Source organism: Ailuropoda melanoleuca, chromosome 4 (genome assembly GCF_002007445.2).
Source record: "Ailuropoda melanoleuca isolate Jingjing chromosome 4, ASM200744v2, whole genome shotgun sequence".
Classification (NCBI taxonomy): domain Eukaryota; kingdom Metazoa; phylum Chordata; class Mammalia; order Carnivora; family Ursidae; genus Ailuropoda; species Ailuropoda melanoleuca.
The window spans coordinates 21633699-21658315 of record NC_048221.1 but is presented as its reverse complement, the minus strand read 5'-3'; the positions used below and the strand labels follow the sequence as shown (position 1 = coordinate 21658315).

The window sequence follows — 24617 nt, the reverse complement described above, 5'->3', positions numbered from 1 at the left end:
GGCGCCTGGGGTTGGAGGAACAGATATGTCGGGCCAGGGAGACTGCAGCGTGTTGAGGCGGAAGCAGGGGTGCGAGGAAGAGTGCTCGATCTCGAGGGTAGGCCGGGGCACCTGCGCGGAGGCCCTGGGAGCTGCCAGTGAGGACCGAGGGAGGGGTGGGTGCTACTGCCGAGTGGGTAGATCCCAGAAGAGTTGGGAGCTGAAGTCAGGGAGGCTTTCTGAGGGTCAGATGGGGGGCAACGAAGAAGAGGAGGGGGAGGCAGAGACAGCTCGAATGTCTGACTTAGGCCTATGTGAAAGAACAGCCTGTCGGGGGGCACCTGGGTGGCTCGGTAGGTTAAGCATCTGCCTTCGGCTCAGGTCCTGATCCCAGGGTCCTGAGATCGAGTCCCACATTGGGCTCCCCACCACCCCCTCCTTGCAAAAATAAATGAAATCTTAAAAGAAAGAAAAAGAACAGCCTGTCAGGGGTGGAGCCCGGGCCGGAGAAGTTGGGGATGCTAGGCGACACCAGGCCTCACAGCTGGGTCGGTGGTAGGGGGGTCTAGGGGGAAGAAGGCAAAGCTGAAGCTTGGCGTGAGCGGATACAGGAACCTGTGGGGTTGGTGAGCCCACCTGAGGGAGAGAGGCCAGAGTTGAGCTCTTGGGTCAGGCACCAGAATAGGGCCAGGAGGAGCTACCAGGAGAGGGGAGGCCGGCCCGCCTGCCATGCCCCAATTCACGCAACTGCCTCGTCCTCTTCTCATCCTCAGGGGATGGAGCCACGGCACACCTGGAAACAGGTGGTTTCATCCGGAGCCGGCCTGGGGTCCCCCACCCGGACATCCAGTTCCACTTCCTGCCATCCCAAGTGATTGACCATGGCCGGGTCCCCACGCAGCAGGAGGCTTACCAGGTGAGCGGGCAGCATTCTCACTGCAGCAGGGCCCTCAGAGGGGAGGTGCGGGAGCCTACGTTCTGCCCTCCAGCTGCTGAGTGGGGGGGAAGGGAGGGGCCTGGACTCTCCGGGAGGCCGTGCCCGGTCCGGGGTGAGGCAGTGGAGGTAATGGCAGATGCGGCCAGCGGCCATGCGGTTTCCAGCCCCTGAAGGCTCAAGACAATCAGGTACAAAGCCAGGAAGCAGGAGTGATTCAGGGAGGTGTTTTCTGATCACTTGTGGAAGGGGGGAGGGGGTGAGATACAGACAGATGCTAAAATATGCCTGCTGTTAATTGGCTTGGACATGGAATCCCCTCCCACGGGAAACCCCAGGGCCTAAGCTGCCAAGTTGGGAGGTTGAAGGAGGTCCCGCTTCCTCCGGCTCTTGTAGGTGCACGTGGGGACCATGCGGAGCACGAGTGTGGGCTGGCTGAAGCTCAGAAGTGCCGACCCCCGGGACCACCCTGTGATTCAACCCAACTACTTGTCAACAGGTCATTCACCACCCCTTGGTCTCCCCCAGGCCTGGGCTTGCCAGGTCGTTCATTCAGTGGATGAATGAATGCCTTTCTGGGGTTCACATTTGTCTCTGAATCTTACCCCTGAGACACAAGTCATCCTCTGCCCCCGTCACTCTAGGCTATACCCTTGTACACGCTGCTCTGTGTGCCCTGGGATGGCCTCTGACGCAGGAGAGAGCTGCGGCTTTCAGAACCATCTACCAGAAGGTGCACGGAGATCTGGCTGTGTGCACAGAGCTCCCGGAGCGTTTGTGCTGCGGTTACCCTGAGGGCCCTCCTGCAAAAGCAGATTGCATTCTGGGCCCTGCCTCTGCCCGCAGCAAGAAAGAGCACTCCACCTTGCTCGGTAATGACTCGTAGGGTGCTCACAGCCACACTGGCAAGAGCCAGGCTCTTACCCCGATTTAAACCTAGGGCTTCTGGGGCAGGCTGTGTCCACTGAGGATGCTATTTGCCCTCATGGGACTCTGCGTGGTCACAGTCTAACTGGCCCGGAGCCACCAACCTGGTGGCTCCGTGTCCCTGAGGTTTCCCACCCCAAGCACCCTGGTCTGTGGATCCGCCGCGGCCGTGGATGACATCAGAGGGGTGGTGGGCGCTGACCTGTGTCCCCTCAGGCAGCTTACCGAGCCTCCTAGAGTTCAGAATCCACTGGTAAGAGGCGTCCTCTCGCCTCTCTCTTCTCCTTAACAGAAACCGACATTAAGGACTTCCGCCAGTGTGTGAAGCTGACCAGAGAGATTTTTGCCCAGAAAGCCCTGGCACCGTTCCGGGGGAAGGAGCTCCAGCCAGGAAGCCACGTGCAGTCAGATAAAGAGATAGATGCCTTCGTGCGGGCAAAAGCAGACAGCGCCTACCACCCCTCGTGCACCTGCAAGATGGGCCAGCCCTCTGATCCCATGGCCGTGGTGGATCCACAGACCAGGGTGCTTGGGGTGCAGAACCTCAGGGTGGTCGATGCCTCCATCATGCCCAGTGTGGTGAGCGGCAACCTTAACGCCCCCACCATCATGATCGCAGAGAAAGCAGCGGACATCATCAAGGGGCAGCCTGCACTCTGGGACGAGGACGTCCCTGTCTACAAGCCCGAGACCCTGGCCACCCAGCGCTGAGGCGGTCACTGCCCGAGAAGCCTCCTGCCAAGCCAAGAGGGTCAGCACCCTGTGCGCCCCCCCCCCCGTGCCCTTTCCTGAGACTGTCGAGAATGTTATAATAATTCAATGGCTGAGAATGTGTAATTTCTTAAGCTAGGACACCAGTATCAGGCAGCGAAGCACGCTTTTTTCCCCCAGCATTTTCCTGCAGGACACCCCCCCCCCACCTCCTGAAGGGGCAGCAGAGAGGACTGGGGGGTAGGCCATTGGAGGAGGATGGCTCACTCCTACCACGGCCTTGTCTTATCCTCCATGGCACTCTGCAACCCAGGGTCTTGTTGGGACTTGAGGGAGGTGATTCTCTACCGGGCCTCCCTCTTAATTAAGGCAAGCCGCTCCAGGAGCAGAGTGCTGTGCCGAGGCTGGGTGCTGGCTGACGGCATGGGGATCTCGCGGTGGGGCCGTCCTCTGCCTTAGGCTGCCAGCTGTAGCTGAGGCCCGTGCCTGAGCCCCAGCGTCCCCGTTCAGAGGGAAAGCTGCCTGCCCGGAGAAATACAGGCTTCTCTCTTCTGCTTCCTGAGTCCCCTCCCAGGTGGGTCACTCTGAGGGCCCACCTCTCCAATGCTCCGGCTCTTACTTAGTGAGATTCTCTTCACTACCATAGGTTTCCTGATTCAGCATTTTAAACAATTTGTTACCAGGGAAACCTAAGCAAACCCCACAGACCAGATCTCTGCTCCAAGCCAAAGCAGCCAGCCCAGGAGGATGCTTTCCTGCCAGCCTGGGGACATGACTCACAGGGCACGAGGCTGGCTGATCCGTATTCCACAGCCGTCCACAGGAACAGACTGGGATGGAGCCGAGGCTGGTGGAAAAAGCAGTCGGGACACACTATATACCTGATCCCATGAAAGTAAATTGGCAAAGATTTGAATTTTGGGGGGAGGGGGGAAACAGATACAAGTAGCATTTTAAATAGTTCTTTGATCTTTAAACTTCCGATAATTCAAGAACGTAATCCAGTAACTGATTTTTGAATGGAGATGCCTTAGCCACACTGTTCTTGCAAGGTTATGAAAACTAAATGCATTTTGGGTTGATTTTTCTGGAGATCTGCAAAGCCACCATCTGTGGCAGGGGAGAAAAGACTTGTGCTCTGGAAACCTGCCCCGGAACCAGGAGGGGAGGCAAAGGGGGAGTTCTAGGCTTCGCCCAGGATCGGAGTGGACGGAGATGGCTTGGAGGCCAGACAGCCACAGCTTGTGTTTGTGAGAAAGACCTTCCAGAAAGATGGGAAGAAGAAAACCATCAAACTTCTCCTTCCTTTAAATATCTGAAGTAGCTCTGGTTTCAGCTTACCTGCCTCTTGCTTTATTTTCTGTTCCAAGGGAGGGTCTAAGGTGGCCAAGAGATGTATTTCTCCTAGAGAGGTCCCCCATCTGCCCCGAAGCCCTGGTCCACAGCCACCAGCCTCGGGGCCCTGGAGCCACCTGCAGGGATAAAAGAACAGCGGGGCAGGGCAGGCGCCAATCACCGCCCTACCCCCGTCCCCCCCACCCCCGCTCAGAGGTCCAAGTTGCAAGTTTGGTGGATAGAGGGGCCTCAGGCCTGAGCGTAACCGTGCAGACCTTCTCTAGGGCGGGCAGGCCAGGTGGCCCAGCCGTGCCATTCCGCGGTGTCTCTGCGTGCCGCGGTGGTCTCGGTCTCTGGGACAGCGGCTGGTTTGCTACCGTGTCTGCAGCGTAAGACAAGCAGAATGACCTGTTGTCAGAGGAGGTGTGTCGTGCTGTGCGGCTGGATAACCTCCGGCCCCTCTCACGCTCTTGGCTGCAGTCTGTACGTACCTTGTTCCATACGATCACACGGTTTCGCCACGTGCAGAAGTAAGTCTCAGAAGACAAGACAGTGCGTCTTCTCCACCCAGGCCCCATGGAAGTTGGAGTAGAAGGCTGTGCTATTGGGGTTCAGCCAAAGGGCAGAATATTGGGCTCAGGGGTGGCTGCTTGCTCGAGCCCTGACAGGTGAGCGTGCAGCCGTCTGGCAGAGTGGAACCATGGCCCGTGTCGCAACAGTGGGCTGTCTCCAAGTTCCACTGCCACGAGGAAGCCAGGGAGGGGAGAAGAGTGCCCGCTGGGTCAGGCACCCCTCGGGGCACCCAGACACCAGGCCAGCCCTCAGCCCTGGGAGGAAGCTTATTTAAGCCCCTTAGCAAAGAGCCCGTGACACAAAGAAATGGAAGAATGTGCTTTGCAAACAATAGTTGAGAAAGTGGAACCGAGCTGTGGATGTACCTGAACCAGGCTCTGAGCACGGACCCCTCGAAGAAGCCTATGTGTTCGAACTGCTGCACAAGAAGGTTCTTCCTGGTCGGACTGGGGACAGGACGCACGGGGAGGAGCAGCCTGCTGGCAGCTCCTGGAAGCCAATCCTGGCACCGGGACGCGCCTGTCTGCTTCCAGGGCTGGCTGTGGGAACCCTTGTTTCCATAAATTCAAATAGAGCCTGCTCTCCAGCCAAACCCTGTTCCTCCCCACAAAGGCCGTTTCCTGTTTCCACCAACTCAACATCAGATCTAATACCTATATTCTCTTAAAAAACGAGAAGAAAATGCACGCCCTCTCCACCAGCTCTGTCTCGAGAGCCAGGCAGCGTCCCTGGTCCCCTCTCCTGCCACCGTCCCCACCGGTGTCTGTGAGGCCACTCTCGCTGGGGCTCCCGCATTGGAGGCAGTGGCCCCGGGCCTGCTGCCCATTCTCCTGCCCTCGCACGTCCCCAGGAAAGAAGGGATATCCTTTTGGAGAAATAAAAACTTGGTCAACACATGCAAGCCTCACTGGCGTCTGTTTCTGAGTCAGGGAAGGAGCTGGAGCTCTGTCGCAGACCACTTTTTAGAACAAACCTATGGCCCATCGTGACGGGAAACCTGTAGGAAAACAGGCAAGTGGCAAAGGCACTGAAGACCATAAAACAGAAACAACGTGAAGTCAACTGCCTGGGTTCCTTTCACAAGCGTGGGGTCAGCAGTAAGGCAGGTAGAGCCCACACTGTGTACCGATCAGCTTCCCGGCCTCGGGCGGGCTCCAAAAGGTGGGAATGGAGCTGGAAGGCCCTGTCTGGCCCGGCCGCCTGGATAGAAACCAGAGAAAAGGCTGTCAACGGGGTTCCTGCTGCTGGGGAGTTCAATCAGAGCTGCCCTTTCCTTTTGTGATAGGAGAAAACACAAAAGCAAATGTACTATTCCTGGGGACACAGCAAAATGACTTTTGGGGGGTGGGGGGGCCAAACTGGGGAGACAGTTCATCTTAAAACTTTCCTGAAAGAAAAAAAACAACACATCGTTCTACAACTTCAACTTGTTCTTACAAAGAACAATTTCATGGTAGACGGGAGGTTGAGCCAGACTTAACACGGGCCTGTTAGGCTGGGGAAAGATGGCGGCCTGTGCTGGAAAATGCCATCCTGGCAGGGCTGCTGCTGAGAAACCACACAGAGCAATGCCCAGCGAAGATGACGGGGACGGTGGCTTAGCCCGTTAGGAGAAACCGTGCTCTCTGCTGCTGGTGCTGAGTGACCGTGGGCACCAAGGAGGGAGTCATGAGGGTAAGAGAAGGTACACAGTCCCAGGACTGTCCTCACCTAGCACCAGCCCCTCCTGAAACGCTCACCGGCCCACACCAGCTCTTTGCCACAACAGCTCCCTCGTACAATAAAAATTATTAACACAGTTTTATTCTGAAGAACATTTTGCATTTTAATTAAAAAAATTTATGTCAGGAAATAGTCATTTACAAACCTTGAAGTGTTTTTGCCTGGATCTGGAGTAAGAATGTCTTAAGAAGAGGTTTGTAAGGTCTCCATAACAAAGTATTGTTATTTAAAAAAAAAAAAAAAAAAAACCCAAAACATTAACTGGTTGTCTAGGTAATATTTAAAAATTTTGAACCAAAAACTGCTCATTGTCTTTTTTGACCGCAGGGAATCCCTGCCAAGGTAACTTGACAAAGTCGGCATGACTCCTTGAACAGAAAGGGAAGCCTTGGTGGGTCTCGTGGTCCAAAAGTGGTTTTTCATCAGGAAGTACAATCGGAGTGCGAGTACGTTCTAATGAAAACTTCAGCCCTCATTCAGTTGCATATAAAAGCCCTCAAAGAGAACACACAGTACAGCAGTGTTGTGTAAAAAGGCAACGATACGACTTGGACAGACCCGACGTTCCAATCCTGCAGATCATCGCTTTGCCCCCCCACCCCCCCTTCCCCAGCACCCCTATTTAAGACAGGCAGCAGCATCCATCCTCAGGGAGCAAGGGCAGAGGGACTTCATTCACCTCTGCGATGATTTCTACACCAGAGATGCAAAAAAGGTCTTGTGGGGGCAGCTGAGGGGCCGCTGTGAATGCCACAGGGTCAGAGGAACCAGCTCAATCGAGGGATGAGCTTGCTGGAGGGTTCGTAAAATCAGAGACACTTGCGACCCATGGTGGACCAAAGGCGCGCTCTCAAATCCTGGAACTCTTGCCCGAAGCAAAGGCTGTAAATAGTCATCTGGTATACCTCATGTAAAGGTAGATTTAGAGTGACTCAAAATATTTTTAGAAAAAATCTCTATAGTGTCAAGTTCTTTTGAACTTAAAATTTCATCCCCAGAAGATTTTCACGGAATAAATGAGAATTGGCTCTATTTCTTCTACTTCTGTACAGCCCAAGTAAAAATGCTAGTAATTTCTAGATTTCAGTGGGGAACTACAATTATTAGGACCCATGGATATTGCTGCAGTTCAAATACGGTACAATAATTACAAAATATAGACCATCTCTTTACAAATACAAATTATAGTACATTACAAGTCATGTACAGTAAATCTGTAATTTTTAAACAAACTAGCGTAGTTTACCTGGTGGCGAGTGCGTGATTCTTCCAGTTTACTGTTGCCCTTGAGCTGACAGTCAGACACCGACTGAGTGACACTCTCTCTTGTAAACTGGGGTCACACAACAGAAGAGCTTGTGTATAAGGTCCTGCCCCCCTCTCCAGACGACGGCTGGTAGGTCCTGATTCACACACTGTATTTCAGAACAGCTAAACAGAAACCAGGAAGCAGTGTGTTTGGGGGGAAAGGGTTTAAAAATGGATATACTGGGCCCAGGGAATGATGTGCTAGACCGATGGCTGAGGTAATGACACAGGTGTGGTGATCGTCATCACCTTGCCCTCCCCCACCGTGCCAGCAGGTGGGTGGGCGCGGGAGAGAGCCCTGGGGGGGGCGTGCCCTGGACAAGTGGGCAGGGCTTGTCCCACCTCCTCGAGGGTCCTCCCCCGGAGAGCCGGACCTGCTGCTTCCCACAGCTGGGGCTGGGCACGGGTGCGCGGCTGTCCCCTACCAGGTTTATGGCTTCCGTGAGCATGACATCACTTGTACAAAAGTCTGATTGAATATGGACTCCATACTAGTGCCTAACCTTTCCTAACTACGAGGCACTTTTTCCCTGGCCCTCCGGCGCCCCACCGAGGCCAGAGCCAGTCTGCCCCTCCCTGGGGCTACAGGGTGGTGATGCAGATCATTTCGTCTGCCAGGTCCTCCTCATCTCTTCCAGGGTCGGGCTCTTCATCGCTGTAGCCCGGCCCGAAGTCCTGGAGCTCATAGTCCTGCCGGTGGGAGACGGGGCCCACGCCCCCGTTAGCCCGGGGATGCACGGTCCCATTGAGCAGGTTGCTGGCTGCGCTTTCCATCTCGTCGATGGTCAGGTCACAAGCATCGGCGATTTCGTGTTTTGTTGCTGATACAAATTTGGGGTCCCTTGCATACCGTCCTAAGCCTTCAGATATCAGGACCTGGACGGGACAGAGGATCGACGGCATGAATGCCTTATGAGGCTTTGCCAGGAAAATGACAGAGGAGACACCTCAGGCACTAACCACATGACATGCTTTTGGGACTCGGCCAATCCTGTTCACTGGACCTCACACGTGACAGTTAAATGTGAATGGCTTGGAAACGTCACAGAGATCGAACGCCATATACGGCCCAACAAGAGCGAGCCCCACTGGGGAAAGGCTTCAGTGGGGGCTGGTGATGCGTGCAGGCCCAGCATGTGTAATCCTTAGGTCAGCCCCGTCCGGAGGATGGGCACAGTGGTATTCTTACACTCGCTCTAGGAACCATCTTTGCTTCTGAGCAACGGGCGCGACCCAGAGGAAAAAGGACCCAGCTCAGCTCTGGAGCCCCCCACCCTCGGAACCACCACGCCCCTGCGGGTGCCCCTCTGCTGTGCCCGGAGCTTGCGCGTCCGTGGCACACTCACCGCCTCCACCAAGCTGTCTGCGCTCCTCTGCTTGTCACTGTTCTTGCTGCGGAAGCTGCTGGGGACAGTCAGGCTGGCTGGTGTGAACGTTCGGTACGAGATGCCGGGCTCGTCTGTGTACCATGAGCTCCGGTGCAGGGATGGCAGGCTGCCGTTGACCTGGTCCAGGGCGTCTGGCCGCTCCACCTGGATCAGGGGTGCATAGCATGGCGTCCAGTCCCGGTACGGAGGGGTCGCCGGAGGGGTGGCCCATGACCGGGTCGAGTGGCTCGGCGAGTACTTCTGGGCTTTACTGGAATCCAGGCCTGCAACTGCCATGATCTGGAGAGAGACGAGAGGTGGCGGGGCCAGAGGTCCTCAGGGGCGGGCCCCAGGCCTCCCCACGCACACCAAGCAGGAGGCACTGCTGCACAGGGGTGGCCGTGGACAAGGACTTGGAAATGACAAGGGCAGTAAAATGTGGCTTTCGGGCAGACTATTTTTGGTTTCCCCAGATCCATAAGGTACTTCTCCTGACTGTTCCTAAGGAGGCATCAGCCGCTAGTTCGTGAAATTGTAGCCGAGCAGTGGAGAATTAGGGGAGACATTCAGCTGGTGGGGTATGAACACACTACCCAGTTCGCTCTCCGTTTAAATATGGAAGGACACGCGGGGCAAATGATTCATTCCCAGCCCTTGGAAGGAGCACGGCTGTTTCTCTCTGCTCTAGTGCCCTTCATCACACCAGCCAGCATCCGCTCTGCTCTGAAGCTCTGGGCACAAGCCCTGCTTGCCCACCTCCAGCTGCACCCCAGCAGCCAGCCCAGCATTCCCTCTCTGCACAGAGGGCCACAGAGGCCTAACCAGAAGCCGTTGCCACCCGAGGGAGGCAGTGCAGACACAGATCTGGCCCTCGTGGGGGCCAGACAGCAGAGGGAGGGGCATTTGCACGCACGTGCCCATGGAGACTTCTGGGCCTGCTTGGTTCATGACATTTGATGGCTGGGCCTTCCCACGCCTTGTCCTTCCACAACAAAGCAGGACATGAATACAAATTAATAGAAAAACTGAAGGCAGAAAAGTAAGAAGTTGGCAGAGAGACCTGAACAGAACACCTAAAATGGAAGCTCGTGCTCCCGTGCTCAGGATCCCGGGGGTGAGCAAGCTGGGGGGGAGCTGGCCCTGCACATTTGCAGACCGGGGGCTCCCCGCATGCCCGTCGACCCCTGCCACAGGTACACAGTGGACCTCATCTCTGATGTGCTCTTTGCAGGAAGAAAAAAATGCCCTATTCTTGCCCTTGAGGCAAAATCCTGGTGAGTGGGCTGCAGCCCCCCCGCCGCCCGCCCCAGGCCCTGAGCTCCCTCCTGTTCAGCCACATCACTGTGGACGGGTCCTTCTCCCCGGCCCTCACCCTCTCCTTGCAGCGGGCTCGGAGGCTCACCCAGCCCTGTGACCATGGCATCCTGCCTGCAAAGGGCTCTACGGACATGTCTTAATGAAGGAACGACGTCTCAGCAGATGAAGGGCAGCACTGACTGTCCAGGATTGGGCAAGTAGCCACCACCCCCTGGGCCAGGGACTGTGCCAGACCCCATCTTCAGTGCCCAGGAGAGAACACAGCAGGCACCAAGGCCAAGAGCCCAGCCTTGGAGTCACAGGTCAGCTGGTCACACGCCTCCTGTGTGAGCTCAGGCAAGTCACCTACCCTCTCCCTGATATCTGCTCCTCTGTGAAATGGGGTTCGTGATGGTGTCTACCTGGCAGGGTTGCTGCAGGACTGAAGCAGTGTCTGTGAAGGGTCTCTCCTTCCCTCCTGCTGCTGGCACCAAAGGGAAGCGGTGTCCCGAGGGTGGGTCCCACACAGGGTGCCCCTCGGGCCTGTGGCGTCCGGGCCGGGTGGGCCGGCTCACCTGTTGCTGCATCAGGTGCAGAGGCAGGGCTGTGCGGTGGGGGAGGGCGGGGGACGGCGGGACCTCCTCCTGGCTGCTCTGCCGCCGCAGGCACTCGAAGTTGAAGGAGGATCTCCGGTGGGCTGAGAAACGAAGCACAGCGGCAGCCGTCAAACAGGTGCTCCGTGGGGCCCAAGAGGAGGCGAGACATATGGGAGTGAAGTCTCGGAACCTTGGGGGGATGAAGGAGCTGCCCAACCAAGGGATGTTTTTATAAGTGCAGGCTGGTTTCTCGTACCCCTGGTGCCTGTTCTCACGGGGCGGAGCTGAAGGCTCCAGAGGGCAGCTGTCCCCACCAGACGTCCCTGGCCCCATATACGCATTGTGGGCAACACAGCACGGCAGGTCAAGAACACGACGTTGTTCTAGAATCCTGCGAACCCTTGCTGCTGCCCCCTTGCCTCCCTGCAGGCATGCTAAATGTCTCTGGGGCCCTCGGCTTATACCTGCTTGAAGGGAACTGACTTGCTATCAACTCAACCAGGTAAGAAACAAATTCTTTGGCTGGGGAAGACCCAGCTTCTCCAGCACTGAAGGCAAAAACAGACAAGAACACCTCTGAGGTTAAACAGCGCGGCTGTCCCGTGAACAGCCCCTCGAAACAGCCGCTCGTGCACAGGCTGAGCAATGACGAGAGAGCCCGGGTTTGTGTCTTCACAGGACGCAGGGCCCAGGAGGCCGGTCTGAATTCTGGGCCCCCAAGCACAGGCCAGAGGCTCCCCCCTGGGAAAAGGTCCACCCTCGAAGGTGCTGGCCCTAGAGACATGGCGTGGGGGCCTTAACGGACAGTCTGCAAGGCAGGAGCCAGGTCTCAGCCTCTGCCTTCTAAGATCCCAGGGCATTTCTCATGCCCCTGCAAAACTCCACACCCCCAATTCCCTTACAGGAAAACTGCAGGGCCGAGCCTCCCAGGCCTCCTGCGAGTCACATGAAGCGGCACGAACTGGGTTCTGTGAGAGCTCTAATCCGAAAGTGTGGGAGGACTGGGCTGAGCCCAGGGCGGGGAGAACAGACAAGCAGCCCTGGCCACGCAGGCTCGAGGCGCCCCTGTGGGACATGCTGGGCCACTGCCTCCTCCTCCTCGTGGAGTCGCCTCTGTGGGACACAGACAGCTGCACACCAGCTGCTGTCCTCATCAGACAGTCTGGCCTCCCTGCACCACACAGGGGCCGAACTGAAGAGTGTTCTAAGGGGGAGGGGTCTCCCTCCTCGGCACACCCTCGAGGACCCTCCTAGGGTCGGCGGGCCAGGGGCGAGAGGCTCAGAGCCAGGAGAGGAAACCACCGTCTCTCTCATTCAGGTAGTGCCTTTTGGTTTTGAAAATCAGTCCCTGGATACACCAATCGGCTCTGTGCACAACCAGCTCTGACAGAGGAAGTAATTCCACTGTTGCTGAGAACACAGGCCGAAGACTTCCATTTTCTCCCAGCCCATGTCTGAAGCGATGGGCAGCAAAGCAAATAAAATACGCTTTACTGATTTCCCCTTACAAATAAGGAGGGCATGTACTCTGGCCCACTCAGGTTCCTCACTTCACCTGGGCAGCGCCTCCGAATGGTGGGCAGTAATGTGGCCACTGTAGGGGACATAGGGAAGTCCAGGGAGGGCAGGGCACTCCGCAGGCAAGGGCCTTTGCCCAGCTCACCTGCAGGTGCCACCCCGCGTTCAGGGAGCTCAGAACTGCTCCATTGGGCGGCACGTGTTTGGGGCAGCACAGTTGAAAATTAACCATAGAAATGGGTCTGCTGACACTGCCCAGCAGGGCTGCGATCGCGGGTGAGAGGCAGAGGGCCCCGGGCGCCACCCAGCTGGACTGGTTACTGAGCACGGAGTCAGCCGACTCAGAGCCAATGTGTCTTGGCTGTTTTTGGTTACTGATTACAGTCCTGCTCAAATATATGCTTCACTCCTCAGAAACCCCAGCAATGGGTATTCTTTAACCATCACCAAAACGCCCCCATGTGCAAAATCCAACTGCCCGGCTGGGGGCGGGCAGGGGCGACAGCTTCATTTCTCACTCCGGCCCGAGTCCCTCCCTGGGGGGCGAGCCACATCTGTGGTCCTGCTTACGCCACCTGCGTAAGAAAACCAGGTGGGGCACAGCCAGCCCCCTGCCTCTCCTCAGCAGGATGGGACTCCTCCAGCCCCAGGATGGGGGCGCTGACCCAAAACCTGCCCCGTGAGCAAGGGCACTGGCTGACACGTGGCAAAGATGGGGGTGGGGGGTGGTGGTGACAGGGGAAGCCCCTGGTGGGGACTGAGCAGAGACAGACACCAAGAGTCCCCAGGGGCCCCTCAGAGGCTGGGGGGGGGGCTTGGTGGGAGAGGCCTGGGCTCAGGTCCAGCTCTGCACAGGGGCTGCTCACTTCCGCCCGCCCTCTGAGGGTCGGTTACCCCATCCACATCCACGGAGAGGGCCTGACAACCCCACGGTGCACACCGTGATAGACCCCGGGCTCCACGGCAACAATAACAGGCACAAAAAGCCTCTCAGAAGATCCTATGTACTGTAGGACCACACGCTGCCTTTCTCTGTGCTCAAGAACGGCGCAGAAGTGGTTTGAGCTCAATCACGGGGGACACGGACGAGATAGAAGGGAAAGCCGATACTGATAGGGTCCCCAACCAGGGGGCTGGTCTCGCGAACTGACAGGCCCTAGCACAGCGTGACCGCATCTGTCACCCTTCCTTGGGGCTGGGGTTGGGGGAGGAGCACACTATTCTCTGGGAGGCTTCACCCACAACAAAAAATCTGGCCTCACATGTCGGGGTGGGAGGTAGTAGGCGTCTCCTTGGAGATCTCCGGGAATCACAGCGAACGGGCGAGTCCGCATCCTCCAAGAAGCCTTGGGGGTGATGGTAGCCTCGGGGCCGCTCGAAGTCCCAGCTGCCGCCTGGGTATCGGCTGTAGTAGCTGCAGTTTTGCCTGGGGGTCAGAAAGGCCAGGAGAGAGGGCAAGGGGGGCATGAGATCTTTGTTGGCAAGCCCTGTTTCTTCGCTCAGCCAGACCCGGGGCTACAGTCCGCTCCCCAGCTTTCTTGGACAGCTCGGACTGGCTGAGAGCCAGGCAGTCAGTCCTTAGCTTCGTGGAAGATTCAGGGCCCTGGGAGAAGCTGGTCTGAAAAGGCAGCCCCCACTTTCCCTCTGCTTCACTCTCCCAGGGCAGTTCAGGTGTCGCACAGGTGGGGCCTTGCCACCGAGGAAGAGGGGCAGGAGACACCCAGGCCTCCTGACATCAGGCCGAGCCACAGAGCCGCTCACCCGCCCCAGGTTGGTGAGCCGGCATCCTCATAGCCCTCCTCGCCGCTGAAATATTCCTGCTCCTCCAAGCAGCGGGAGTCCCTGAAGTAGCCATGGATCTCTGTATCTTCCCGGCAGATGGTGGGGCACTGCTCGTCCCCCGAGTCAGACCTGCAGTGGTGAGAGAGGGCCCAACCACCTGAGCACCCAGGCAGGCCTCAGTGTGTGGCTAGCCCCCCTGCCCCACGTGCCTCTGGGGGCAGTGCTGTGCGTGTGAGCACGTGCGTGTGCTGGGAGGCTGTCACCCTCTCGCTACCTTGCACAATGCTGGTGCCGAACCACGATGCCCAGGGGCCATGGAGCCAAAGGAGTGGGTGTCATGTGGGGGAACAGAGCAAGGAAACAGACCTAGAGGCCTGCAGTGATCGGCAGTCCTGGGGAAAAGATGCTGGGCTCCCAGGCCACCTACTCTGCTCCTTGCCCCTTCTTCCTCGGGCCCGTGTGACTTCAGGATCCGGAACAAAGAGGCTTCCTGACCAGTTTCCCACTACCTCTGACCCAGGAAATGCGACAGGAGTTTGGGATATGGTGTCCCTGGGAGACTTACACGTGTGACACCTGCCAAGTATTCAAAGACGGCCCTACCCACATGGCAAGCCTGTTGTGGTATCTCCCTAAAAGCCGCTATCCTGGCCTCAGTCCTCAGGAAAGCCAGCCAGGCTCTGTTACATCGACTCTCTGAAGAGAGGACTGTGCTCCCTCCAAGTTCTTCATTCTCTCAAGTTGCTCCTGAGTCGCAGCTTACACTTGATAAAATTAAACCAAGAGACCCAGCCTCTCTGTCCCCAACAAAATGCTCATCCCACCGACAGTTCAACCCAGTGCAGCAAATATGGAGCCGGATACAGTGCACGTATGTTGAGGGCTGCAGGGGAAACAAAGACCTGGTCTCTGGTCTTCGGGAGGCTGGGGTCATGCTTTTATGAAGCTCCCACAAGAGGCCTGAACCCAGCCAGCAGTAGCAGGCAGTGCCAGCCTCCCAGGGCCAGGCACCGGGAAGTGCACAGTGGGCTCTCCCTACATGGTGGTCATGAGGCGTGCAGGGGCCAGCCCATGGGCACACTGGCATGTGAATACTAGTCCTTGGATGACAACACAGTCTATGCACATATGGACCTAAAAGCTCCTTTCCTTAGAAATAAGCAACTACCGAGGCCCCTGGGTGGCTCAGTCAGTTGAGCATCTAACTCTTGGTTTCGGCTCAGGTCATGATCTCAGGTTCCTGAGATCGAGCCCCTGTGTCGGGCTCTGTGCTCAACAAGGAGTCTGCTTCAGATTCTCTCCCTCTCCCTCTGCCCCGACCCACCCCACTTGCACATGCTCTCCCTAAAATAAAATAAATGAAATCTTAAAAAAAAAGAGAGAGAGAATGAGAGAGAGAGGAGAGGGGAGGGAACAGGAGGGGAGGGGAGGGGAGGGGAGGGGAGGAAGGAAGGAAGGAAGAGGTAACTATGCCTGCCTCTGGAGTCCACAGCCCCAGGCTCCACTACCCTATCAGGTTGCTGCCTCCAAGGAAGTTCTCGTCCCTCAGCTCTGAGAGGCCAGCTGGTCACACTCACAACACAGAGTATTTAATACACAAACACAGGCAATGCGCACATACCTAATGTAAGTTTCATAATAGCGGGTTCTATCCAGGAAAGGCATAACATGGGAGGGAGGGAGGGAGAAGATAAAAGTTAAATATTTCCAATAAAATATAAAATGCAGATTATCAGGCTAGTTCCTAGAGCAGACATCAGCAAACTATAGTTTACAGGCCATATACTGTCCGTGAGCTATGAGCAGTTCTTACGCTTTTAAAGGATTGCCAAAAAAAAAAAAAAAATCAAAGGAAGAAGAATAGTTCATCACACGTGACCATGTGACGTTCACACTGCGGTGTCCATAAAGAAAGTTTTACCGGGACACAGCCCCACTCAGGTGGTTACACACTGTCTACGATGCTTTCTCTCACAACAGCAGCACTCAGTCGCTGCAATGGAGCCTGCAGGGGGCCCAAGCCTAAAATATTCACCATCGGGCCCTTCACAAAGGTTGCCGGCCCTTGTCCCAAAGTATGTTGGCCCTGCTGGGGAAGGCAGCGTTTACAGCAACTGCTGCTGTTTTAAGGGGCATCCCCTTTGGCAGGACACAGGATGGCTGGCGGCCCTTTATCCTTTGGGTTCGGCACTGGCTAGTGCCTGACGAGGCCACGAGCTCACAGCCCTCGCAGGTTCGAGTGCCAGTGCCTCCCGGAAATCTCCTGTGTGCCAGAGCGCAGGGGAGAAAGCAGCACCTCGGGCAGACATGACATCACCAAGCGCAAACACATTTTAAAGGTTACCTTTTAATACTGGACCTTCTTTGAGGCTCCCGGTCATGCTTGTGGGAGGAGTGATGCCCATTTTCAGACATATGCTCAAGGTTCCCAATGCTGGGCCGCTTTCCAGGGGCAGCTTTGGACATATTGGCATTATTGAGATTGGCATTTGTTGAGCTGGGAGCTTGCTTTCCTATGGAATTATGGTTATGATGGCTATGACACCCCGAATTTCCTGCTGGAGGAAACAGCGGTCTCTCAGTATCACTTGCAGGTGGAACTGAAGGCCTTTGGACATGCAGGGGACGGTGGGTGGTATTGGTCTGCTGAAGGGGGTCTCTCCTATCACTATTAACATGATTGACATGGTTTCCAAGCAGGGCACCATTTCTCTGCAAAATAATGGGAGACAACACCAGGTAATTTAACAAGTATTTGATGCAGGCTAGCTTTGTTAGGTAATTTTTTTCTACACGAAACACAAATTCTAGGTAAGCTCCGTAGGATCCCTGTAAAACAATCTCGGTGTCTCACAGATCAGGGCGGGCGTGTCTGTGTGGCAGCTGGTCCCCCTGAAATGAGGAAGGTTACCGATCCCTGAGCTGGGGAGCAAGCTCTTGGCTGTCCCACGAGTGTGCTCTTCCAGTCGCTCCAGGTTGAGGTGACTTATACCCAGCAGGGCTGGCTGGCAGCCCCCAGCGGTTGAGGCTGGACAGCAGGCATGCTCTCTGGGCTGGGGGGCTGAGGGCCGGCTGGCAGATCAAAGAGTTGGCCCAGGGAAGGAGGGGGTAACACAGGTGGGCAGCTGCTAGCAGGACTCAGGACGCTCAGCCACACTGGCCAAACGGCTGTGGCCAGGCTCCAGCGTGGGAGAGAGAGGCCAGCTCAGGACAGGAGCAGGCCTGGCCCTAGAGGAGGTGCCGAAGGTGCGGAGAGAGCATGGTCCACGAGCCCCTCTAGGCCCGGGGGCTGGCGTGCATTCTCCAGGTTCTTGTGTGGACCACCAAGTGCCCAAACTGAAGTCCTGCCCCGCTACTTCCAAGTGGCCAGTGTGTAGCTAGGCGTGGAATAATTACTTTGAATACATCTTCTTCTCCTTCTCGTTTTGTTTCCTCCGGCTCGTCATCTTGCAAATCACATGATATAGCACGCCGGATTTCTGGCCCAATGTCATGCAGTGTCCTTAATCCTGCCTAGATCAACAAAAATGGCAAAACGGATTAGACAACATGGGTATGCTGGGCCCGGCCTGGGTCCTGGCTCTGCTCCTGCCTGATTCAGCTGTGGCAAGGGCAGGTTTCTCCAAAGGGCAAACCCAGGGAAGTGACTACTCGTGTGAATGTAACTGAAGGGTCCCTGAAGCCCCAGGGCTGAAGGGTGTGGTCGGGAATTCCAGACGGTCCTAGACTGGGATGCTTGAGGCCTCCGACCCAGTCATCTCCTTCTCACATAACCCAACTTACAGGGAACAGTGTCTGCCGTGGCCACGAGCACATGCCCGCATCTAAATGACAGTCTACAGAAGGATGGCCTGCAGAGTCCTCTCCCAGAGCCCCAGAGGGGGCCAGGAGCATAGCCCGGCCACTCTATAGGGAGGGTGGCAAGGACTCACTGGCCGTGAACTACGTACAAGTGTGAGGGGGCGAGCAGACCAAGCAGCCACCGGGGCCCCCAGTTCTGCAAAAAAGCCATGGGAACGAGGGAGTGACAGCACACACTGCAATCACCAGCACATTCAGGAGCATGACGGAATGGGTCGACACGCACACAGACCCGGGCCGCTGTGCAGCGCCAGCCTCCGTGGCCATCCGTGGTGCCCTGGCCTGGAGCCCGGGGTCAGGCCAAGAACTTGCCAATGGTTGGATCATCCTCTTGAAGACCACAGCACATTGAAAGGGGCTCACCAGCCTCTGGAGGCTGTGCGGGACCCACCAGGTGACCCCTCCTGGCCCCTCACAGACACAGTCCTTTGCCTGAGGCCCTCACGCTTGGCCTTCCTTACACTGGGCCCCGGGTTCCACTGGAACAGGGCCTGGGAGAAGCCCTTCTGTTGTTCCCAGCTTTGTTAGGGGAGCATCAGAGATGTTTATGCTATGCACGGGGCGGGTGGAGTTGCTGGCTCTGAGAAAGTTCTGTTCTAACCATCAGTTTGAAGAAAAACAGCATGCTGACTTTAAAAGGGATAGAACAGCCACTTTATCCTTTTCCACAAAAAGACTGGCATCTGAAAGAGGCGTTTCCCCCCTGCCACCAGGCCTAAGCCCTTCCTGTCCTCGATCTGGGCAGGACCCCCTCATTTGCCGAGAGTCCTTCGGCAGCCACGGCGGAGACTGTCTGAACCCTGGCTGCACAGGGCTGCACCTGCAGCTTGCACTCTACACCACAGGGGTCTGCAGGGCACAGCTGGGCCTAGAGCTGGGGCATCAGGGGAGGCAGCCACTTCCCGGCCCTTCCTTCACAACCCTCAGCAGCGGGGAGTAGGGAGGGTGGGGAGGCTGGGGATGGTGGCCACGGGCTGGCCAGGTGCCACAGGGCTGGCCCCCCTGGTATGGGAATGCTCACAACCGGTATTCCGCAGATGCCAGTGGTGGTGACGGTAATTTAGAAAGTAAAGTCCTACAGGAGCTTTCTAAGAGGCTCCTGTGAAAAAAGCCTCCTCCGTAGGAGACAATGCTTTAAAAATGATATACCAGGCTCAGTCTGATTTGATCCATTCTTTGAATAGAGGAGTGGGGGAGGGGGTCTTTCCATTTCATGCATTGTGGGTGTGCAAGAGCTGCCTGGACTCAGAGCTTACAGGTTCCTGGCTAGGAATGCTACAGTCTTGTCGGGGAAAGACACACATGTCCTGCCACCAAACCCAGAATAGTCTGTGGTACGGTCAGCGAGGCTGCCTCTTACTCCCCTGTCCCTCTGACCACAGGCACAAGCTGCACGCACACATGCGTACCCATACACACTCACGTAGGTGCACACACACATGCTTTCCCTCTCTCAGGATCCCCAAGTCTGGCACATCTGAGCCAGGGGAATCATCTGGCTTGGACGTGGACCCACTTGCCATTCTCTTGGCAACACCGAGAAGGTGACGCTAACGTCCAGTGGGGGAGAGCTCTTTCACACAGAGCTGCGGGCATGTGCAGGAAGGTCCAGCCCAGCAGCGTCGAACAGCCTGCAGCTCATTTGCTCAGTGTTTCCCAGAGCACAGTCCTCAAGGGAAGATGAGCTAAGCCAGGCTTTCATTGTCTGGCTTTGGATCACTGGGAGGAAAGGCTGGCCACAGATCTGAGGCTCCCAAATCAGAGACCAGGGTTGAGACACCTGCTGCCGTGTCTACAAGATAAACACAGGTGACAAAACACTAAGTCAACACCCCCAGGTAAATTATGTATGTGCACCCATGTCACAAGACACCACGGGCTTGGAATACCCCTGAGTTTGGGGAAAAAAACCCAAAAACCCCCCAGATAATCCTATTCACTGTCATTCAACAATTTGGACTAGGTCTGATTAAAAGAAATAGAAAACTATTTATTTGGATAATTTTTAACATCATCCTCTGTTGGCGGGTTGACATTTCACTGAAATACACATATAACATAATTGCATAAGAAAAACAAAAACGGGCTCCAGCAGGTCTTCAACGGTACACAAGATCAGGAGAGTGCGGTGAACAGACACAGGACAGAGAGTTTGTTCGCAACATAAATCATGGAGAAAACTGAGAGGCGGCTCAAGAGGCCCCTTCTGAGGACAAATAATGACAACATATTTATTAAAGAGACATCAGAGGAGGAAAAAAAGCATCACTCTTCCTCAACACGAAAGCAGAGGTTTAGAAATCATGGTCATGTTTTGCTCACTCCACACAGGAAGAAACACATCTTCTAAGAGTCAGGGATTGACCTGACTCTTTCACATGGGATCTGGGGAAGGACGGGGGTCGGGGGCTGTCTGCCAGGGGTGGGGGGTGGTGTTAGGGATGAGGTGTCTGCAGGGGGGAGGGGTGGGGTGTCTGAGGGGAGTGGTACCAGGGTGGGGTATCTGCCAGGTCTGGGAATGAGGGAAACAGAGGTTCCCAAGCTTGAACTGAAATGAAGCTTAAACACAGCACCCTGAATTTATTACATATCACAAAACATGATAATGAAATTTTTCTAGCACACATATCAAGCTAAAAGGTAGCTTAGACTGCTCCAAAATTTCCATAGGCACAAGTTCTGATCCCAGAAAACTATCTTAAACTCTTGAAAAAATTACTTTTTTCCACAGCCCTAAGAAAAAGAACATTTTTGCCTTGCAATAAACACTTTACAATCAATAAAATGAGCTATTCTTTCATTTTTCATATCTGTGTCTACCTCTATCGGCAAAATACTACTTTAATTTGAAACGTGGTCATTAGCACTTAAAACCAACACAATTAAAGCCGTAGAAAGTCATTTCATTAACATCACAGAATTATGGTTTTGAATAAACACAGAATTGCTATAAAATAGAAACATTTTTGATTTAAGATGTCCAATCATATAAAATATTAAACAGAATCAAGCCTAGTTTCTGGTTGATTTTTAAATGCTAGATGGTATCATAAATATCTTAAAAAAAAAAAAAGAAATGTTGGCGCTTTGCCTGCAGACTGCTGCTTTAAATTTTAGACACCATTTAATTGGAATTTTATAGATATTAACTCTATAGAATGACTAAGTCACCAAAAAAGCCCCCAAAACAAAACAAAAACCAAACTACAAAATCCCTCTAAATATCTCTGAAGCAATAGCATAAAAATATGGTATTTTAACATCAAATAGGAACACTTGTTTACCTCCCTTTCTCTGGCCCGCTCTTAGGGTACGTTGTTCCTACCTGGGTGCGCGACAGATCTCGCACGGATGGCCTTCCTGAGCTAGCTCCCCCAGACGCACGGGGGAGCGGCCCGCTCAGCCGCACAGCAAGCCCCGCCCAAGGCCAGAACCCCTCCCAACCTACACTGTAACAGTGGAGATAAGAGATGTGAGTCTCCAGGCGGACCGGGCCAGGCCATTCATCTCCGGGTGCGAGTGCCCGGCTTTCAGACGCCAGCCAGCGAGCCCCCGTCTGGTGGAGCTTGTCCTCCATCACGGGCTTCGCTCAGCCTGGGCTGGCCCTGTGCGCTCGGCTCCTTAAGAGCGAGTTCTGGTGAACCCTTTCGCAGGATGCCGCCCTTCCCGAATCCGAGGGCACTGTTCCTGACTAGCTCCATCAGAAGAACAGACCGGAGGTTCAACTTAGAGAACCGACCGGCTCATCTACCAGCTGTCCCCCACCGCCTCCTCATACACACGTGCATACGTGTCACACACGGGCACACCCCTTCTTTTGTCCTCCTTTGTCTCCAGGGAAAATGTGACAGCGTGGCCTTTGTGTCCATTATGCACAGTTCTTGAGTCATGCGTCCAGCGGCAGAATCATGAGCATGGCATGCCGTGGGCCACCCCCAGGGAATCTGACACTCGCTGGAAAGTCAGCTGTAATGCCACCAACAGAAGTTCCTGCTGGGGCTGTGCCCTGCAGCACACATCAAGTTCCTACCACTTTGAAAGGTTAAGGAAGGTTTTCTTAAAACTCCTGAAAGGGATCTCTGACATTGCCCAGCAAACAATCTCACAGAGCTCTCTGAGCAACCTCGATTCTTGGCTGAAGTTTAACACCAGGATCCGAAACTCCTGCGTTCCCTGATAACAGAGCATCAGTTTAAGCTCAGCAGATGCCTTAAATCAGGACCCTGTTCTGCTAGCATCTCTGTTCCTGTCCTAACGATCTCACGTCCTTTAGCCCACTACATCCTGGGAGGCCAGGACTAATCCCACTTGGGTGAGTGAGTGGCCTGCCCTAGCTAGCAAAGGCTCAGCTACAACTCAGGTCCCCAGGCCTGTGGTCCCCGTGAAGCCCTGCTGGCCTCATCCTGGCCACCACCAAGACAAAGTCGTTGAGCCTACGGGAAAGAGGGCGGGGCCAAGTCTGAACTGTGTGCTCACTTAAGGACGGCGACCCCACCTGTGACCTCAGTCAAGGTTAACCTTCTTCTAACTTAGCAGAGCTCTTGTATCACCAACGCCACATGGAAATGACCAGTGATCATACATCCTTGTCTCGGCTGGGCCGCTCTAGGGAGTGGTGATCTTTAAAAACACTGTCTCTCACGCACTAATTCAGACAGGCATTCCTCCAGATCGGCACAGGCAAGGAGATGTGGGGTTCCACTCACAGTTTGAACTTAGCGGACACAGGGAACACAGGCAGCTCTGTGTCTGGGTAAGTGGGTTGGGACTGCCGTGGCACCGGGGAGGGACATAAAAGTTCAGGGTGGGGGCAGTGCTCAGTGCAGGAGGCTCCCTCACCAGGGAGATCATAAAAAGGCTCCAGCACCCTTTTCCTTTAGGGGAGATATGGGATCATTTCCCTAGAGTAGCAGTTCTCGAAGCATGGCCCGGAGACACCTCCAGCAGCCCATGAAGGGACTGTAATTTGCACAATCCTAATATCTTCTTTGCCTTATATACACATCCTCTCAGAGCACAGTGGGGCTCTTCAAAGGCTCCATGCCTGTGACCTCTCGGTTATCTTTGTATGTATATATTCTGTGTTTTAAAAATTTCTCAGTTTTAATTTCTAATGCAAGTACTGATATACAAAGGTCCTCAATAATTTTTAAAAACATCAAAGAGACCCAGAAGATTGAGAACAGCTGAGAACTCAGCCCCAGACAGGCAGCACCAACCTTTCCTCAGGCACCAGCCCCTTCATCTCATCTATGATTCCTGGGATTCTGCTGACCTTTCTCCACTTTTGGAAAGAAACTTCTGGCTTCTCTGAACTAACCTCTGGCACTCGTTAATGAGTTGCCTTCACCATGGCTTAGAATGACATACCCTCCATTACCTCAAATAGCCACCTCTCTTAGGTCTGAGGTATGCCATGGAGAATGAACTTACGCAGATGCCTACCCAACCCTGGGACTGTTAGGTGTTAGCAAGCTCCCTCCCGTGGAAAACTGACACATCAGGGCTAATGAAGGGCGTTAGGCTGGAATTATTCAGTAACACACCACAATAATTAAGACTATGTAATATAACCTGCCTTAACTTCTTTTCGTAAGTCTATCGTCTCGAAGACTTTTGAAAATAATCATTATTATTGTCAGAGGGAAAAGATCTCCTGCCTTTCAGAAACAGTAGAGAATCTAACGATCCCGTGAATTTATGGTTGGGTCACACCACAGTGTAATTACGACGTGTCCGACTTTACACCTGCTTCCCCACGATGGATACCGGCCTGCATCGTGGATTCCATCCAGGAGTGTAAGAGTCTAGCACCATGGATTCTGGTGTTGGGTACCAAGTTTGCTGAGTCTGTGAAGATTCTCAGGTAATAAACTTGAGTTGTCTCTTACAACTTTCCTACACTCAAAGCTATACTCTTCTGGCAAGGTTTTAGGACAAAGGACAGAGCTGTCTGTGGTCTGACTGTACGCCAAGTTTCAGGGAAGCTTTGTTTCCCTTTTGAGTTGAAGTCAGAGGCAGACCTCATGACTTCTGGGTGTTTCCATAAACTGCCCTTGGCTAGCAGCCATAACTAGCACCGTCAATCAGCAACACAGCCAGGCCTCTGCAGGGCCAGAGCCTCTCATTTCATTGAAACCAATCCCTAATCCCATCCAGAAAGTTCACTGTTTTCCAGTTTTTCCTTATTTGGAAGGACTGCAGAAAAGCATATGGAAACACCTGCCATGCCCACCACCTGGGGCTGTTCTGCAGAGACTTTACCCTGTGGAGACTCCGTCTGGAAGTCAGCTGGTCACCCTGGCCCTCTGAGACAGGGGCAAGCACATATTGCCCTTCATTGTTTAACATACTTGACAGAAACAGAGGGCTCACTCATCTGACGGCGAATTAGATCCACACCTGTGTCCATGGGGCTGACCAGCCTTCTTTTCAGGGTGATACACCAAATTCATAATAAGAGGTACAACCCTGGAGCTACCCAATCGGGGCAGAGCAGGCCTTCAGACCAGGGCAGGATCCTAGAGGCCCCTGCTACGCCAGGCATTTTAGTTGTTGGATCACAGAGGGATCTGGGGAGGGACTGGATGTTGGCAGCTGTTAGTAGCACAGAGGCTTCATCATCCGCACAAGGGTACGGCCACACCAGAGTGTGCTGGCCAGCTTTCAACCCCACCCCGCACCACAGCCCTGGTGCTGTGTGAAGTC

The 24617-nt window shown here is 54.7% G+C and overlaps 2 protein-coding genes across 6 annotated transcripts in view; one reads left to right on the top strand and one right to left on the bottom strand.

Annotated features, from left to right (window-relative positions):
* The window catches only part of CHDH (choline dehydrogenase), a 33530-nt gene extending 27048 nt beyond the window's left edge, over positions 1 to 6482 (top strand). For 4 of the 5 annotated variants that reach the window (XM_034658474.1, XM_034658479.1, XM_034658477.1 and 1 more), the window contains 4 exons: positions 753 to 895; positions 1310 to 1412; positions 1558 to 1785; positions 2133 to 6482. In XM_034658474.1, coding sequence (XP_034514365.1) covers positions 753 to 895; positions 1310 to 1412; positions 1558 to 1785; positions 2133 to 2551 — 893 coding nt within the window. In that variant the 3' untranslated portion in view covers positions 2552 to 6482. The remainder of the gene's footprint in view (positions 1 to 752; positions 896 to 1309; positions 1413 to 1557; positions 1786 to 2132) is intronic. The other variant, XM_034658476.1, reaches the window with a different exon arrangement.
* Positions 6259 to 24617, bottom strand: part of CACNA1D (calcium voltage-gated channel subunit alpha1 D) — a 322101-nt gene continuing 303742 nt past the window's right edge. The window contains 8 exon segments of the mRNA XM_034658480.1: positions 6259 to 8365; positions 8836 to 9156; positions 10728 to 10849; positions 13529 to 13692; positions 14028 to 14177; positions 15670 to 15696; positions 16393 to 16760; positions 17445 to 17561. Of these exon segments, the coding sequence (XP_034514371.1) occupies positions 8072 to 8365; positions 8836 to 9156; positions 10728 to 10849; positions 13529 to 13692; positions 14028 to 14177; positions 15670 to 15696; positions 16393 to 16760; positions 17445 to 17561 (1563 nt within the window). The 3' untranslated portion in view covers positions 6259 to 8071.